This window comes from Podarcis raffonei, chromosome 12 (genome assembly GCF_027172205.1).
Source record: "Podarcis raffonei isolate rPodRaf1 chromosome 12, rPodRaf1.pri, whole genome shotgun sequence".
NCBI classification, from domain to species: Eukaryota; Metazoa; Chordata; class Lepidosauria; order Squamata; family Lacertidae; genus Podarcis; species Podarcis raffonei.
This window is the reverse complement of record NC_070613.1, coordinates 24629967-24649063: the sequence shown is the minus strand read 5'-3', so window position 1 is coordinate 24649063 and position 19097 is coordinate 24629967. Positions and strand designations below refer to the sequence as shown.

The window sequence follows — 19097 nt, the reverse complement described above, 5'->3', positions numbered from 1 at the left end:
CACAATGAGAAGCAGGAATTTAACTCTGTATTAGTAAATATTTGTACTTGAAGTCTGGAGAAGCATTCACCTTCTATTGTGATTGTGCCCTACAGTGGTACTCTTTTGATTTTCTGACTCATGGTTCCTGTCATTCTAAGACAGTCCAGCAAAGACTTGCCATAGAAATGATGTTTGAATACTCCCATTGCTAAGACATTGGCATGCTCTTTTTCAGAATTTCAATAGAAACTTCTATGGGGGGGGTGTCTATCTTGGAGCATCTACTTTTCAAATAGTCCCCTCCCTGCATGACAAATCACTCCTCCCCTTCCTTTTTGTGACACCCCCCCCCACGTATGGCTGAGCCCTCAGGTAGGTATGGGAAAGAAAATCAATTTTGTTCACATTTAATGAACTACCAAATCAAACTTTTCAAACCTGCATGCAAACCAAAGCACAATTATGCTTCAAGGTTTGCACGTCTCCAAGTTTTGCAATGTAGTTCCTCAATCAAACAACGTGCACAGAAACACATACATTAGGAGGAAGTATGCATAAAACTGCATATATCTGTGAAAATAACATATAAAATGCAGCATATTGGGGGAAGGTGCTTGCAAAACGATGTATATTAGTCACAGCTACATACAGAAATGTTTTTATGAGGAGAAATTAGCACTAAAAATGCTGGTGAATTTTCATGAGGATTTTTAAAAACACACACACAGAGAGAGAGAGAGAGAGAGAGAGAGAGAGAGAGAGAGAGAGAGAATGAGATGGGGGGAGAGAGGGAGAAATTGCTGCAGAAATGTACAGAACCGAATTTAGGATTGGAGAAATGAAGGAAGCTGAAACTAACAATTAGAGTATGGAGCAGAAATTCAGGATCAAAGTTTGCAAGATGAGCCGGGCTGGCTTGACACATATTGAAGCAAGTGAAATAATATGCATTGCCGTCTAAAACCATCTGAAGTAAATGAAGGTAGAAAAGGCATTTGCCATTGTTGTTGGAGAATAGACGGGAGGGACAGTGCTACTCAGTTAGTTCTCTCAGTGACTCTCGGTAACGTCAACCATGGTGTCTTTCTGGACCACTTCTCCAAATTGAAATTAGGAGAAAAGGTTTTTAAGTGGATCCAAATACAATAAAATTCAGAAAACCAGTACAAAATCTTCCTTGATAAAATAATAATAAATTAAACAACAGATAAAACAAGCAAGCCACCCCAAGACTGCTATGATATAGCCAAGGCCAATGGTACTAAACAAAACCGCCTATTGAACCCTCTTGTTTGCTCCTTCTGGGGGGAAAAGTGTCAGTCAGGGTATTTTGCACCAATATATTGTGGTGTTGTTGTTATGTATTAAGATTTCTTAACCACCCTTCACCATGAGGGAAGGTTGCAACAATTTAAAAATGCAATATAAAAATCAGTTAAAATCAGTTTAGCTGGGATAGCTCAGTCAGTAGGGCATGAGCCTCTTAATCTCAGGGTTGTGGGTTTGACCCCACGTTGGGCAAAAGAGTTGGACTAGATGATTCTTGTGGTGGTTTTAGATCTATGATTCTAAAACAATTTACAGTTGAGAAACACAGTGGGTGTGTGGACGGAGGGGGGGAGGGAGTGTCAACTACACAGGAAATATGCCATAACATTTATGAAGGGAGAGAATTCTACAGTCTAGGGGCTGCTTCAAAAAAATGCCCTCTCTTGGGCTGCCACCCCCAAACTTCTGAGGGCACTAGAACTACCAAGATGGCCATCCCTGCTGAGTTTAACAACCAACAGAAAGGAAGGAAGTGGTATTTCAAATGTTTGGAGTCTAATTTGTTCAGAGCTTTAAACACTAATGTGAACACCTTCCATTGGCCGCAGAAATGAACTGCCAAGTTGGTAAACAGAATGCAAAGACAACAGAAGTTAGCTGTGGTAAAAAAATCCTTGCGGAGGTGGTGAACACCCCCCTCGTAATTCTTTCCTAAACTTGATCTCAGACAGCAGAAACTTCGTACTTCTACGCAGTTTCTATCAAAACAAACCAGCCATTTTCAAATAAATAATGGTTGCCATAGAAACCACTTCATGTCGTACTGCTTCCAATTTGGTTCTCAGAGCGGGACAGTTATTCACAGGAAATTCAAATGAAAACGGCGAGACAGCTGTTAACTGTTCGAGAGTGAGGCAAGAGCTAGGGTTACAGGCATTTGTGAAGCGGTCCCGCTTTCTAAAGGAAAAGAACAGCTGTGCATTTTCGTGAAGAATTTTGAACATCTCAGGCATAATTCAAGTCCTCGGTAAAGCACAGCCAAGAGCCAACTCAACTGAATTTAGTACTGCCATAGAGATATTTGTATCTTAAGTCATTTCTATATCTTGCCTTGAGGTCTTCAAATGGGCCTTTTTATTTATGGCTTCCATCAGGGGTCGCCAACCTTTTTAAGCCCATGGGCACATTTAGAATTCCGAGTGAGTGCTGTGGGCTCCATACACACTTTATTTTCCCAAGGGATTTGGGTAAATAGAATCCAGTATAATTAATCCAAGCCTTGAAAAGTATGCAGAGCTGAAAGAGGAAGTGGGAAAGAGTCTCTTTTCCACATTCTTTCTTCAGCTCTGTGGTCTCCTCAAGAGAGAAAAAGAGAACCACACCCAACACCTCATGACCATGGGGGCAGTGAGTAGGGAGATGGGGGTCTCAGAGGCTTCATGAGTGAGTGCCAGGGGAAGACCTGAAGGACACATGGGCATCATGATAGTGACTGCTGGCTTACATCTTAAGAGCAGGAAGAAGCAAGGCTATATTATTATTATTATTATTATTATTATTATTATTATTATTATGCCCTTCTTTCCACAAGAACCCAGGATGGCAAACACACAAATGATAAAACATCTAAAAACAATTCCAATACAGAAACAGCCTGGGAAAGATCTCTACTTAAAAGGCTTGAAAGCTATTATTATAGTTATATTTTAACACACGGTTATGACATAGTTGCATTTGTATCCACCTCCCTTTTCCCGAAAAGACCTTGAACCCAGAGTTTTGCATTAAAAAAACCCATAATAAATGGCACATCTGACACTTGCATTTTTGTGTGCTATTATATGTTATTTTCATTAATATATATACTTTCCCACACACTTTATCCAAGTATATGCATTTTGGTCCTTGAATGGAGAATAATTGTATTGCAAAATTTGGAGAAGTGTGAATTTTGAAGAAAGGCTGTATTTGGGCATATTTGGCCTTGCTCCACATGGCAACTCTCCATGCTGCTCTGTCCCATCTGGAGCAGCCGGGGAGTTATGTGAGGCTGCTGTTTGTGGACTTTAGCTCAGCTTTTAACACTATCCTCCCCCATAGACTGGTGTCCAAGCTAGAGGCGATTGGACTCTCCAACTCCACCTGTCTCTGGGTTTTGGATTTTTTGTCAGAACGTTCTCAGAGGGTTAGAGTAGGGTCACATATGTCCACAGCCCTTAGCCTTAACACCGGCTCACCACAGGGTTGTGTGTTGAGTCCCCTGCTCTATGCTCTCTATACGTATGACTGTACAGCCACCTATTCCAGCAACAAAATCATCAAGTTTGCTGATGACACTACGGTGGTAGGGCTCATTTCAGGAGGGGATGAGTCCGCCTATCGGGACGAGGTGGAGCGGCTCTGTGTTTGGTGTGGAGAGAACAATCTGGCTCTTAATACGGCTAAGACCAAGGAATTAGTGGTGGATTACAGGAAAAAAAAGGCGGACATTCAGCCCTTGCATATCAATGGGGAACGGGTGGAGAGGGTGGCGGAATTCAGGTTTTTGGGAGTAACTATCGATCAGGGCATGACTTGGAGCGCAAATACCACTGCTCTGGTGAAGAAGGCCCAGCAGAGAATTTATTTCCTCAGACTTTTAAAGAAGAACAATCTGAGTGAGAGACTGCTGGTGTCCTTCTACCGAGGCTCCATAGAGAGCATTCTTACATACTGTATTTGTGCTTGGTTCTCCAGTTGTACAGCTAGGGAGAGGAAGGTGCTCCAGAAGGTCATAACCACAGCACAAAGGATTATTGGTCAACCTCTCCCATCTTTGGAAGAATTGTACGGTTCCCATTGTCTTAGGAAAGCAAACAACATCCTGCAGGATTCATCTCACCCGGGATACAGTCTGTTTGCACTACTGCCTTCTGGCAGGAGATATAGAAACATCAAGTCAAGGACAAATAGACTGAAAAACAGTTTTTACCCGAGAGCTGTGGCCCTTTTGAATGCTGTAACTCGATAGTGTGACCTGGGAGATTGATGGGTGTGGGTGTGGCTGGAATGTGGTTTGTTGGTTGTTGTTGTTGTTTTGCTTTTGTTGTTTTTAAGGGATGGCATCCAATTTCGTTGCACTTGTGCAATGTTGCACGTGTGTAATGACAATAAAGAATCTATCTATCTATCTAAACTCACCAAACAGGCACTCCAGGGGTTAGCAAAAAGCAGTAATAAGTCCAGCTGCTGCTTTATACCCATACAGAAATATATCCTTGTCTTGGGAAATGCTCAGCTAGAGGAAATGAATATAATGGCTCAATGCCCGACAGAGACTTCGGTACAGATGGGCAACCCCAACTGGAGAATGTGAGAGCATAAAGAGGAAGCAGTTGATTAAAAAGCACACCACGACTGAGTCACCATCCTTCTCATCTTCTAGCTATTGCTAAATGACTTACACCAGGGCTGGGGAATCTGCAGCCCTCCAGATGTTGCTGGAGGGTGTGCTTCATAACTGAACGAAACACACAAGGACATCTAAGCAAAGAGGAGGCCCATTAAGTCCAGGGACTGAAATGATCTAGCTGCACCACTGGCAACAGCATCAGCTATTCCTCTGGCCTGCCATTTGAAATTTGCAGATTTAGCCTTCCTCTTTGTTTCTTCAGCAGCCTCCAGCAGAGTCTACTTCTCAGACCGACTTAGTTTTCATTTCATAAATATCTTAGGAATATTCACGATCAGCTGGCATTCTTTGGCTCTCTGAGAGGGGTGAATAACAAAGCTATTAAATTCTGCTAATCCTTAGCAAATATAACAGAGCTGATATTGATCTGCTAGGCAGGCTAAAGGTCAGTATGCACCCAAGCCAAGGATGTTGTTTTGAGAACTGCACTGGCACAACCCTGTGCCCATTCAAAACCATCCTGCAGGAAATACCACAGATTGCCTTCTCATAGTTCCAGAAGGAAAGCTGCATTTTTTAGCAGTGAAGTTTTCCCCCTTCAAAGTGAAAAGGAATTTGTGAATAATTCGCTCATTCCAATCACTTGACCTTTCCAAGTTTTGCTTCACATCACTTTGGTTTTAAAACATGCTTTATATCTTAAAGAGAATGAATCGTATCTAGAGTCTCCCATTTCCCACAGATATTTCTGGAAATTTCATAAACGGAAGAGGACCACAGTAGCTATCTCCTGCTTGTGATTCCCATGACTGCTAATCAGAGGCACAAGATATCTGATCCTTGAGATACCACGTAACCATCATGACCAGTAGAGATGCAGTGGCGACGGTTGGGGAAATGGATTCAATTCCCATTCAAAAATGAAATTACACTGCGGTGTGTGTGTGTGTGTGTGTGTGTGTGTGTGTGTACTTTTCTGAATTTTGCAGTGCTGGTCTCCTAAGTACAAAAATGCATATACTGATATAAAGTGTGCATAAACATGGATATATTTGTAACAATAATATACAACAGGGCATTATCCTAGAGGGAAATACTTCGCAATAATGCGTACAAACCTGTGTATTCCTTCCAGTAGCACCTTAAAGACCAACTAAGTTAGTTCTTGGTATGAGCTTTCGTGTGCATGCACACTTCTTCAGATACACACAGATATCTGAAGAAGTGTGCATGCACACGAAAGCTCATACCAAGAACTAACTTAGTTGGTCTTTAAGGTGCTACTGGAAGGAAAAAAATTTTTTGTTTTGACTATGGCAGACCAACACGGCTACCTATCTGTAACTGTATCTGAAGAAGTGTGCATGCACACGAAAGCTCATACCAAGAACTAACTTAGTTGGTCTTTAAGGTGCTACTGGAAGGGGGGAAAAAATTTGTTTTGACTATGGCAGACCAACACGGCTACCTATCTGTAACTGAAGAAGTGTGCATGCACACGAAAGCTCATACCAAGAACTAACTTAGTTGGTCTTTAAGGTGCTACTGGAAGGAAATTTTTTTTTTGTTTTAACTGTAACTGTGTATCTGAAGAAGTGTGCATGCACACGAAAGCTCATACCAAGAACTAACTTAGTTGGTCTTTAAGGTGCTACTGGAAGGAAAAAATTTTTTTGTTTTGACTATGGCAGACCAACACGGCTACCTATCTGTAACTGAAACCTGTGTATATTAGGGGAAATTTGAACTAAAATGTTGATGAATATTTATGAGAACTTTTGTAAACTGGTGTGGGAATACAGAATACTGAACGTAAGACTGGAACAATGAGAAAATGAAACTGGCAGATTTGCTCATTCCTAATGGCCAATAGGATTGGTAGTCTTATACTTCAGGAATTGATCCAATCCCCCTTTAAAGTCATCTGAGTCAGCAGCCATCACTGTATCTTGTGGGAGCAAATCCCACAGTTCAACTGGATTAGGCGGCGATAAAAAGTGGCTGAGCCACAGTTTACAAACATGCAAGGATTCCAAGTGTATTAGAGAGGTTGATGCAGGCTTCCTTTATGGTTCCTCCAGGGACAGATGTATGCTGGTGATACATCTGAGAACACCCATCTCTCTCTCTCTGCTGGCTCTCATTGACTACCAGACAGCTTTTTAACAGTGGAAGGGACTCTATCAGAAAGTGGTGGGCTTTCCTTAACTGGAGGTTTTTAAACAGGATTTGGACGGCCATCTGTCGGGGATTTTTTAGCTGTGTTTGCTCCACTGCAATGGATTGGACTAGATGGCTTTTGGGGGACCCTTCCACCTTGGCAGTTCTATGGTTCTAAGTGAGACTACGGCACATCAAACCAAGAATACCAAACCTATGAACATTCCCATGATTCTACTGAGTATTCCATCTGAATTAACTGCAGGCTTATTATACCCAACTAGCATTTTGCTACATGCAATAGCTAGTATAGCTTGGTTGGTAGAGCATGGTCATGGATTTGAGCCCCACGTTGGGCCGAAGATCCCTGCATTGCAGAGGGTTGGACAACTCTACGATTCTATGATTCTGCAAGCCATTGAAGCATGAAGCCTCTTATTTCTAAGACTCACAATACACCAGGACATTTGTTAAAAAACGCACACAACCAAAACCAAAATGGGAGCAACTGAATTAGCTACGCTGATACTTCACAGTTGCCCCGTTGTACGTTTTAATCACGTTGCCCTGAAAAGGCAGGGTGTGGCAGCTGAAGAAAAACTGCAACTAAAAATAAGCTATTAGTCATTCACTGTGAGACTTGCATGTTTCAGAGTAAAACCACCCTCATGGAGGCATTTTGAAGCATTTGGAGCTCTTAGTCATCTGAGGTTTGCTGTAATTAGAGACCATCTTTCTCTTGCATCCTTTACATTACTATAGCGGTTTTAAGTTCTGCTTTCAGATTGCCAGGTAGAAAATTTCTTAACCATGTCAGGATCAGATGCATAAGCATTGGTCTCCCTGGTTTCAGAGCAGGGCTTGCCAACATTTTGAGGTCCATGGACACAAATGGGGTTGGATGAATATGCCACATTCAGTTTCTCTCAGCTTCTCATTGTGCCAATTTGATATTCAGTTTTCCACATTTCCACATCAGTTTGTGATTGAGGAGAAAACACACATACCATAATTCTCATTCAAGTTTCTTCTTCTACACACATTCTTCTCTGCAATTTTACCTAATACTGTGGACGCTCAGGTTGCGAATGTGATCTGTGTGGGAAGCACGTTCGCAACCCGCAGCACCATGTCTGAGCACGCACAGGTTGCGTTTTGGTGTTTCTGCGCATGCGCAAAGCACGATTTAGTGCTTCTGTGCATGTGCAAGCACCGAAACCCGGAAGTAACCCATTCTGGTACTTTCAGGTTTGGCGCGGTATGCAACCTGAAGCGTCTGTAACCCGAGGTATGACTGCATACACATTTTTGCACAGCATTTCCCCCTAATATGTGTTTTGGTGTATTATTTTTATGGATATATGCATTTACACAACACTTCACCCTAGCATTTGCATTTTTGTACACGTTACAAAAATGCAAAGATCACCAGTGTTGAAGCAATGATTCTTCAACATCAACTTCATTGGACTGGTCATGTTGTTCAGATGCCTGATTATCGTCTTCCAAAGCAACTACTCTATTCAGAACTTAAAAATGGAAAGCGTAATGCAACAAAAGAGGTTTAAAGACTGTCTCAAGGCAACTCTTTTAAAAATGTAATATAAACACCGACAACTGGGAAACACTGGCCTGCAAGCTCTCCAATTGGAGAAGAGCCTTTCTCAAAGGTGTCATGGGCTCTGAAGACGCTCAAACTCAGGACAAAAGGGAGAAACATACTAAGAGGAAGGCATGCTTAGCAAACCCTCACAGTGATCAACTCCCGTCCGGAAACCTTTGTCCCCACTGTGGAAGGACGTGTGGATCTAGAATTGGCCTCCACAATCACTTATAGACTCACTGTTAAAACGGTGTTTATGGAAGACAATCTTACTTGGCTATGAGTGATCACCAAAGAAGAAGACAACTTGGCTGGATAATTGCATTGCAAAATTTGGAGAAGTGCAAATTTGAAAGTGGGGGCTGTACTCTGGTTCTTGTTGTGTTTCAGAAAATGTGAATACGGCAAGTTAACATTTAAATAAAAAGTGAACTGAATGTCTCCCCATCCCTATTTGCAAACTAGGGAACTGCCATGGGCCACACACGCCATGACCAAGCACACACCACAGCCCATTCTATTAGCTACAACAGAGTGATTCTTTCAAGCCTAGAAGGAGCCTATGAGGAGACCCCACTGAGTGCCACGGAAGGCCTCTGAGGGTGCCTGGGTGCCCCCGGGTGCCACACTGGCAACCCATGTTTTAGAGGAACCAATGCCTTGGAGACTTACCTCAAGCTTTAAATCACTTACTATATCTGTAGAAAGTTGAAAACAAAAACAAAGATCTACTGGTGGTAATATTTGCTTTGAGTGTCACTGAAGTATTAAGATATTTTCTAAATGTACATAAAGTAGAGGAGCAGAAATGCATGCATCAGTGGCAGCCCGAGAAAAAATAGGGCTGGGGAGGGTGACAGAAGAAGCAAAGGGCATTTCTGCAGATGAAAGTGATGGTTGGTTGGTGAGGGACCCTGTGTGAGAGGCAGGGAAGGGAAGATTTCTCAAGATTGGGCAGCTGGGAGAAGAAAGGGAAGCTCCCAGGTGAGATTTGGGAGGGTCTACCCCTTCTGTGTGAGACAAGGGTTAAGATCTACCTCTGAAAGAGGGCTTTGTTTTTCTATCTTTCTTTTTATTCAAATTAGTTTGTTTTTTGTTGTCCTGTATGCTTTAAAAAGGGCCATGGGTGGCGCTGTGGGTTAAACCACAGAGCCTAGGACTTGCCGATCAGAAGGTCGGCGGTTCGAATCTCCTTGACGGAGTGAGCTCCCGTTGCTCGGTCCCTGCTCCTGCCAACCTAGCAGTTCGAAAGCACATCAAAGTGCAAGTAGATAAATAGGTCCCACTCCGGCGGAAAGGTAAACGGCGTTTCCGTGCACTGCTCTGGTTCGCCAGAAGCGGCTTAGTCATGCTGGCCACATGACCCGGAAGCTGTACGCTGGCTCCCTTGGCCAATAAAGCGAGATGAGCGCCGCAACCCCAGAGGCGGCCACGACTGGACTTAATGATCAGAGGTCCCTTTACCTTTACCTATTCTTTAAAAATTCAATACAAAATAAAAATGAGGCAAAGGGCATTTCTGGAAGGGTGTGCAGTTTTACAAATTATCCATGTTAAAAAGTCATGCATTTCAAGCACAGTGTGAATCAGCATTTAGTTTAGTAGGCTTCTTTCAAGCTCAAATATCTTCCCCTTTGATAATTCAAACAAATAGAGTTCCTTCTCAATTTGCCCTTGTTCCTTTTTTGGTAGATCCTCTTTCAACACCATATGCAAAACAGGAAATATTTTCTTCATACCTTTAAATGGTCACGCCCACAGTTTTCTCCTCCTTCTGTGCTAAAGTCTGAGAAGCTGTAGTTGAGTGTATTGCCAGTTGTAGTTTGGATGGTCCAGGTGCAAAGTGAATCCGGAGGATACTTATTAGGGTAGTTCAAACTCTCCAAGATGCCTTGGCTACGGTTGGCAATGACCACACCCTGGCAAACTTGTGAAAAACATTTGAAAAAAAAAGGTTATACTTTCTAAAGTTTTCTGTTCTATATATTCAAAGCATCAACCAACACTAATATAGTCATACCTTGGAAGTTGAACAGAATTGTTCCGGAAGTCATTCGACTTCCAAAAGGTTCAGAAACCAAAGCGCAGCTTCTGGTTGACTGCAGGAAGCTCCTGCAGCCAATTGGAAGCCGCAGAAGCCCCGTTAGACATTTGGCTTCCAGAAGAAGTTCAAAAACTGGAACACTCACTTCCGGGTTTAGATCGTCCGGGAGACAAAACATACGAGTACCAAGATATTCAACAACCAAGGTACAACTGTAATGTCTATAACTAATAATGAGAGTCACAGATATTTTGTAGAGGAAAATCCCACCTATTCATCATCTCTTATGTAATATCCTCCAACACTCTTTCCAAAAATCTCAGTGGCTTTATAAACATGTATTTGAAGAAAGAAAGAAAGAAAGAAAGAAAGAAACCTATCTTAAAACATCTGCTATGTCCATCCCAGACAATATATTATATACAGTTTATCATCATTGTCTCATAGGACAAATTTCTGGTTTAAGCAAATCTTTATAACAAGCTGGATCACAGCAGCAGTACTACCAACATGCTGATTTCTTTTTTATTCATGATTTTTATGGGGGGGGGAGGAAGGGAAAGATGGGATGGGGGAAAGGAAAAAAATAGAGAAGGAACAAAATGGGGTACAGTGTATCTTATATAGAAAGGGTGGGGAACCTCTGACCTGCAGGCCAAGCCACTAGGGTTTTAAATTTGGTCTGAAGTTCAGCTTCATGGTCATGCTTCTTGGTCTTGTCATTACATACTTGAATAAATGGAAATGAGGAAGGAACTTTATAACTTGGATCAGCAAAGGTATGCGCACAGAGATAGCCGGAACTGGTTGCCACATTCATGTTACGGAAATCAAATTGTTAGTACTTACTCTGCTTATAACGAGCAAAGAAACCTCCGCCTCCCAAAGTGGCATCTGTCCTCAGTTTTACATACAAACTGTCCCCAGTAGAGTGGAGGGTGGGTGGTATCTGGTCATCACAAAATTTGCCCAGCATCTTAGCATTGGTACTGTTGCCATCATAGACCTATATAGTTATAGGGCAATAGAAACACAGAAGTAAAAACAGTATTAGCTGACTGCTAAATTGATCATAGATCATATTTAGCATAGGGTAGGTGTGCAGTGCAGTGGGAATTAATCTCATATTTCCTCAAGAATGCATGCAAATGAGCACATGTTGAACATACTGCAATCCTATTGTACAATCCATGCGGTACGGCTAACTGGAGTCACACAAGGCTAGACAGACACATATTTGATTCACGATACCATGAGATGTCTGCTGTGGGATGTTTCTGTTTGGCATAAATAAATTAAAAAAAGTAAAAATTATCCGGTAGCATGCACATGAAAGCTTATACCCAGAACAAATTTAGTTGGTCTCTAAGGTGCTACTGGACATTTTTTTTAAATTTTTTTATTTATTTCAACTGCGTCAGACCAACAAGGCTGCCTACCTGAATCTGTTTTGGCAATTATTTCATCCTGGTGCTGTAATTTATTTATTTGGCTGTATTTATGTGCCACTTTTCCTGATGCGATAACCGAATAGCCAGGATAACACCATGATGAAAAGTAAAAACAAGAAAGCGGGTGCAAAAGTAGCTGCAGAGAAACCATGGCTGCATTTGCATGTCATGCTACAGTAAGTGAAATCATGGCTTACTGGAACCATGCAGACATTCAGCTGTCAGCCACTTTGCTCTGCCCTGGTTTTTTTAAATCCCATGCCATGTGCATAGCTGTCAACTTTTCCTTTTCTTGCAAGGAATCCTATTCTGAATAAGGGAATTTCCCTTAAAAAAAGGGAAACGTTGACAGCTATGGCCATGTGGAGATGAGGTTTGGCTTAGTGTGTGATCTGAACCTGGTCTCAAAGTTAAGCTCTCTCCTCGCTCAACATGAAACACAGCCATAGTTTCTTCTTGGTTGCAGTTTGTGGCTAGCAAGGAGACACTTTAACCAAGCGTTCCCATGGTTGGAAGCAAAGTGGTTGCAGGCTCTTCTCTGGGAGCCCAGAGTTTGACTTACGAAGTCATGCAAACCAGGCCAGTGGCTACACACAGGTACTGGAAAGGTGTATGAAAGAATGGAAGGGACTTTTGGTTAGACCACCGTGACATGGCAATTTTCATCAGAATCAAACCTCATAAAACTTCAGCATGACACTGCTCATAAGCACTATTAGGATAATGCTGACTGTTCAAATATTTGCCAGACTCATATGCGCTTTCAGGAATAACAGAAGTGGCTGGAATGTCCAGCATTTGGATGCTGATTGTTGTTGTTGTTTTTTTTTGGGGGGGGCATTCACTAGGGGGTAAAAAGATATTCTAATACTCTATTAAGGAAAATATTCAGGTCATTTATATAACAATTTGAATATGGACAGACAATGGGGTTCTTGTTAGGGAACTCGCTGCCTTTGTTCTTATAATTCATTAAAGCATTTTGCTAACAGCCTGATGTGCAAGACACATTCCCGCTCAGGCTGAAAAATGTTCATCTTTATAGAAGACAGCTCTCTGAGGAAGCGAAATTTAAGTGGCAGAACGCATTCTAGAATTTCTTAAAGTGATAGCACACTTTATGAAGGAACATCAATTGAAGTCCCTGCCTATCCTTTGCCATCGCATGGAGAAAATCACTGACTACTGACCTCCAAACTTGGTCCTAGCTCTAGGGAAGGGACAGTGTAGAAGGGAAAAGATCGGTCATGGGGTGGGGGAGTTATAACGGTAGCAGTTTGCTCCCAAACCCATAAGAGAGGGAAGCTACCCTGTTCCCCCACTTCATGATAGTGGTCCCAACACTGGAATCAGCAGCTAAGGTGAAAGCCAAGTCTGAGGACCTCCAGATGCTGTTGGACCAACTCCCATCAGCCCCACTGGTATAATGAATGGTTGAGGATGATGGGACTTGGACAACATCTGAAGGGCCATGGGCCATGGGCTCCCCATTCTTGCTTTAGCCACATTTATAGTCTCATTCTTGGGGCTAAAAGGAGCAACTGGAACTTGGATAGCAACCAGAAGGACTCTCTATTCTTTTTTCTTTTCTTTTCTTTTCTTTTCTTTTCTTTTCTTTTCTTTTCTTTTCTTTCTTACTTTGCACTCTTCTTTCCTAGAACAGTTGAGACCAACCACAGTGACTGACTGCATATAGAGTAAAAGTGCCCAATATGGCCAAGAATGAAAAGTCCTCGATTAGGAAGAAGTTTGGATTGCAAATTGCAACTCCAGGGCTGTGTCCTCTGAGACTAAGTAATGGGAAAATGAGGGGTGGAAATGACATCCATACATAGCTATGGGCAACAGCTCCTTCCACCATGGTGGAACCTTCCCCCAGGCACTGAGTGGCTTGGAATATTTTTGTAAAGAAAAAAGGCATTGTGTAAACTGGTTATTAGTGGAGAATTGTTCTATTGGTGTTGAAGGTCTCTTTTAACATTTCTTTCCTATCTCTAGAACAGTCCCTAGTACTCCCATCAGCCCCAGCCAGCATGGCCAATGGTTACTGGTGATGGGAGATGGAGTCCAACAAATTTGGAGGGCTGAAAGCTGAGGAAAGCTGTTCCAGAGCAAGCCACATAGTGCCATGATTTGTACTGACCATCCTTGGGGATCAACCTTAATCAACCTTAATAATCAACCTTATTGGGGGGAAATAAGCCATCGTACATACAGCAACATAGTCATATTGACAACTTGAATGAGGCTCTAGGTGGAACTGATCAAACTGGAGTTCAAAAGGGCTTCCATGACTTGACTTGAGGAGCCAGTAGCATTCTGAATTGTGGTAGTAAGGTAATGGATAGTTGGGAGACGTAAAGATTCCAGAAGAAGTTGCAAGGGTTCCACCACAACCTGAAAACAAGTACAAAGAAAACACAGCTCAGCCACGTTGACCAACCTCTGTTAAGGTCCAAAGTGCATGCCCAGTAAGAGAGAAATCCTTAACATTTCGTATCTACATTGGAGGAAAGTGGTGTATGTCATGCAACATTTTCTACACAGGGAACTGGTAGTTTGAAAATCAGTGGCTCTGGATGATACCAAGAATGTGACTGAAGGTTAAGTGGCAGGAGGGCAAGAGGCCAAAGTATCATCACTGAGGAAGGAAAGCTGGGCTGTAGTCCTGCCCCTAGTAATAGTAGTAATCAGTAATTTCACTTCCATCAAGAAGAGACCATAATTTTTCCCAAGGGATTGTAGAATTGTAGAATCATAGAATTGTTTAGTGAATTTATACCCTGCCCCTTCTCCCAAAGGAGCCTAGTTTGGTGAGGCAGGGTCCCTTTCATCCTAATGGATCAGCAGTTTCATGGCCCCTTCTTGCCACTAGTTATTTACTTAATTGGCAGTATTTCCATCAGATGCATCAAGGGGGCTTAGGATGCAATAAAATCAATCTATGAATATCTATAAAACCAAATTAAGGATGTCAATATAACAGCATTCAATACTGCAATTGATAGCAATTGACAGATTTACACATTTATAAAATGTATGCAGTACTCTGCTTTTTCTTTGGAAAAGCCCAGATAGCTTATGGAAAGGTCACACCATTAATGTAAGAAAATATAGTATGAGACATTCTAAATATTAAAACCCAAAACTATTTCTGCCTGCCTACATTTCCCCCAGCATCTTTAGCATAGGCATAACTGGACCCTGGTGGGCCTCCTTTGGGAGGGAGTTCCACCATTATGGCGTCACCACTGAAGAGGCCCTGTTTGCTGTCCTCAGCAGGTAAATGGACCTGATTATAGTCTCACCCACAGATCCCAATAAGAAAGGCTGAAGAGCTTTATTTGGGAAGGATATCTTTCTCCCTATCTGACAGTAATAGACACCACTTTCTTTATCTCACGTTCTGATTTTACCTGTTGATGTTCCATCCCAGTAGGCTGAGAATCCAGTGCTCGTATGCAAAAAATCACTTTCAAACTTTATCCACAGTTTGTTACTCTGGGAGATTGTCACTGGAGGCAACGTTGAGCCGCAGTATTTCCCAAGCAATGGCGATGTTTCGTAACCTCCATCCCTGCAATCAAGAGGAACCGCACAATGATGGTTAAAAGGAAACCCTGCTGCATGTTCAATCACCAAAAGAGGTTGAGTTGGTGGGAATGTGGGGCAGGGGTTTTCCTGGGTCACCTCCCCAATGATGGCATTCAAGCTCACTGCCACTGCCCTCTCTGCAATGCAGCTGGAGGGAGGTGAGGTGAGCAGCACAGCCCCACAACTCTGCAGCCCCCCGGTGTCTCCTTGTTAAAAGGATCAGGTAGCAGTGATGGAAAGATGATATCCCTGAGACCCACTGCCAATCACAGTAGACAGTACTGGGGTCAATGGACAATCAGCCTGACTAGGTAGAAGACAGCTCCTTACGTTGCAATGGATATTTAGCGTATGGTGTCCAGGGATAGTGGCTGGAAGAGGGAGCATCTTAGGTACATTACAAGGTGAAGTGGATTCATGAACCTGTAAGATATTACGATGAAGATCTCAGAAACTTGCCTGAGTTCTACGTAATCACTTGAACACCTGGCCCCTTCCTCCAAAGAGAAGTTGGTGAAGTGCAAAGCAATCTGTTTGTTGTTCCCCACGTGGATCCTGTAGATGCATGCCATTCGGTTGGGATAGTGGCCAGGATAGTTTGGAGATGTTAACTCACCGGTCGCCTCCGTGTACTCATGTGAACAGACTTGGAAGGAAATGGAACAAAACAGGCAGGCAATGTTTAAAAGACATTGGAAATCTTGGCCTCATTGAAAAGATCTTCATAGGATACAAAGAGTTAGAAACAACCCCTGTTACTAACCACCACCTCCCCCCAAAATGAGCTATTTTTGCTTGTTCTTTGCTACTGCTTTAAGCTAAAATGCATCTATCAAGACCGAAGATTCAAAGAAGATTTCACCTATTTATATATGACTTACAGAAATTTCATCTAGACAAAAAAGTTTTTATTAATAAAAATAATAATAATAAACAAGGGATGGTAAGGACTTCATCCTCAGCTCAAACCAAGTTCCTTTCTGCTGTTTTCTTTTCTGCAAGACCAAATCAGGACAGGTTCACATAGCTAGCGAGAGATAATGGCAGGGGCAAAAACGACCCGGGCACAAGGTTCACAGAACACTTGATGTCAGAGCAACCTTCTCTGACCTGTGGCCCTTCCCCAACTTCTCTTGACTCCAGCTCCCATCAGCCCCAGCCAGCCCATCCAACAGTCAGGTGTGATGGGAGGTGGAGATCAAAAACACATAAGCTGCCCTGCAGCCCCTGATCCATCTTCCTGAGCTCAGGTGTTGAGTGGAGGTAGGTTTGGGACAAATAAGCTCCAAACAGCAATCCAGTTGGTTAGTGTGCTTAACAGCTGGCAGTCCCACATAGGGAGGAATGCGGCATTCAAGCCTGGCTGTAACTGTTGTTGTTGTTGTTTAGTCGTTTAGTCGTGTCCGACTCTTCGTGACCCCATGGACCAGAGCACGCCAGGCACCCCTGTCCTCCGCTACCTCCTGCAGCCTGGTCAAACTCATGCTGGTAACCTCGAAAACACTATCCAACCATCTCGTCCTCTGTCGCCCCCTTCTCCTTGTGCCCTCCATCTTTCCCAGCATCAGTGTCTTCTACAGGGAGTCTTCTCTTCTCATGAGGTGGCCAAAGTATTGGAGCCTCAGCTTCATGATCTGTCCTTCCAGTGAGCACTCAGGGCTGATTTCCTTAAGAATGGATGCGTTTGATCTTCTTGCAGTCCATGGGACTCTCAAGAGTCTTCTCCAGCACCATAATTCAAAAGCATCAATTCTTCGGCGATCAGCCTTCTTTATGGTCCAGCTCTCACTTCCATACATCACTACTGGGAAAACCATAGCTTTAACTATACGGACCTTTGTTGGCAAGGTGACGTCTCTACTTCTCAAGATGCTGTCTAGGCCTGTCATTGCCCTTCTCCCAAGAAGCAGGCGTCTTTTAATTTCGTGGCTGCTGTCACCATCTGCAGTGATCATGGAGCCCAAGAAAGTAAAATCTCTCACTACCTCCATTTCTTCCCCTTCTATTTGCCAGGAGGTGATGGGACCAGTGGCCATGATCTTCGTTTTTTTGATGTTGAGCTTCAGACCATATTTTGCGCTCTCCTCTTTCACCCTCATTAAAAGGTTCTTTAATTCCTCCTCACTTTCTGCCATCAAGGTTGTGTCATCTGCTTATCTGAGGTTATTGATATCGCCACTCTTTTGTTGACTATGAGGGCCACTCCATTTCTTTTATGGGTTTCTTGCCCACAGTAGTACATGCGATGGTCATCCGAACTGAATTCGCCCATTCCCATCCATTTTAGTTCACTGATGCCCAGGATGTCAATATTTATTCTTGCCATCTCATTTTTGACCACCTCCAACTTACCCAGGTTCATGGTTCTTACATTCCAGGTTCCTATGCAATATTTTTCTTTACAGCATTGGACTTTCCTTTCGCTTCCAGGCATATCCGCAACTGAGCGTCCTTTCGGCTTTGGCCCAGCCGCTTCATCAGCTCTGGATCTACTTGTACATGCCCTCCGCTCTTCCCCAGTAGCATGTTGGACGCCTTCCGACCTGAGGGGCTCATCTTCCAGCGTCATAACTTTTATATGCATGTTGTCTTTGTCCATGGAGTTTTCTTGGCAAGGATACTGGAGTGGCTTGCCGATTCCTCCTCCAGGTGGATCACGTTTGGTCAAAACTCTCCACTATGACCTGTTCATTTTGTGTGCCCTGCTCGGCGTAGTTCATAGCTTCTCTGAGTTCTTCAAGCCCCTTCGCCACGGCAAGGCAGTGATCCATGAAGGAGGGCTGTAACTAGCCCATGATTAATTGAGGCTTGCCTTCTCCCAACAGGGCCGTAGCTAGTGACTGATGATGTCAGGGAAGAGGAGATCTTACTTAGTCCTTGGATTTTGAGTGAGCAAAGGCTGGCAATGAATGTCAAGCTGGGAAATGCTGTGCTAGAGAGAAAACCTAGGCCCTGATTCAAGCATTAAAATATATCCAGTTTGAGGTTTCCCATTGCAAAGTAGGTGGGCAGTTCCCATTACAATGTCTTTTGTGAAAATATGTGCTATCCTTCTAGTAACATGTGCATATAGTTAAGGGAAAACGTGCTTCTCTCTCTCTCTCTCCTCTCTTCTTGAAGAAACCAATTAACTCTAAATTTAAATATTATCTCTTCTGTGCAGTTCTTCCACAGTAAATGAGGATGGATCTTGAAACCTAAGCAGCGATGGTGTGGTTGCCTAATGCCTAGTGCACTTATTTTGTTTAGAGCTGCACAGTGTTCAGAGGAGATTAAAGACAGATGAATATAAAACTAAAACATCCTGCTTGGCTAATGTCCTTCCATGTAAATATATCCAACACTATTACAGTAACTCTTCCTTTTTCATTTCTCAACTGGAACAGAGGTACCCTATTCAGTAACACAGCATCCAGCTCCTAGATTAAATGCTATCCATGTGAATTATAAATAGTGCATGCACAAAGTTTTGGGTTGGTGATCTTTGTCAATAACAGGAAATCTGTCTGATGTCTTGGTGCTTTTATTAACCATTAGGAGAAACTTTGTGCTTCCGTCCATTTTCAGTATATGAATTCCAGCTTGCCCAGGGGAGAGTAAAAT

The 19097-nt window shown here is 42.8% G+C and overlaps 1 protein-coding gene across 1 annotated transcript in view; it reads right to left on the bottom strand.

Moving 5' to 3' along the window:
- Positions 1–19097, bottom strand: part of CUBN (cubilin) — a 139678-nt gene that overhangs the window by 75644 nt on the left and 44937 nt on the right. Inside the window, exons 23-27 of the mRNA XM_053359471.1 lie at positions 15954–16140; positions 15317–15477; positions 14116–14297; positions 11299–11455; positions 10145–10332 (exon numbers count right to left, since the gene is read on the bottom strand). Coding sequence (XP_053215446.1) covers positions 10145–10332; positions 11299–11455; positions 14116–14297; positions 15317–15477; positions 15954–16140 — 875 coding nt within the window. The remainder of the gene's footprint in view (positions 1–10144; positions 10333–11298; positions 11456–14115; positions 14298–15316; positions 15478–15953; positions 16141–19097) is intronic.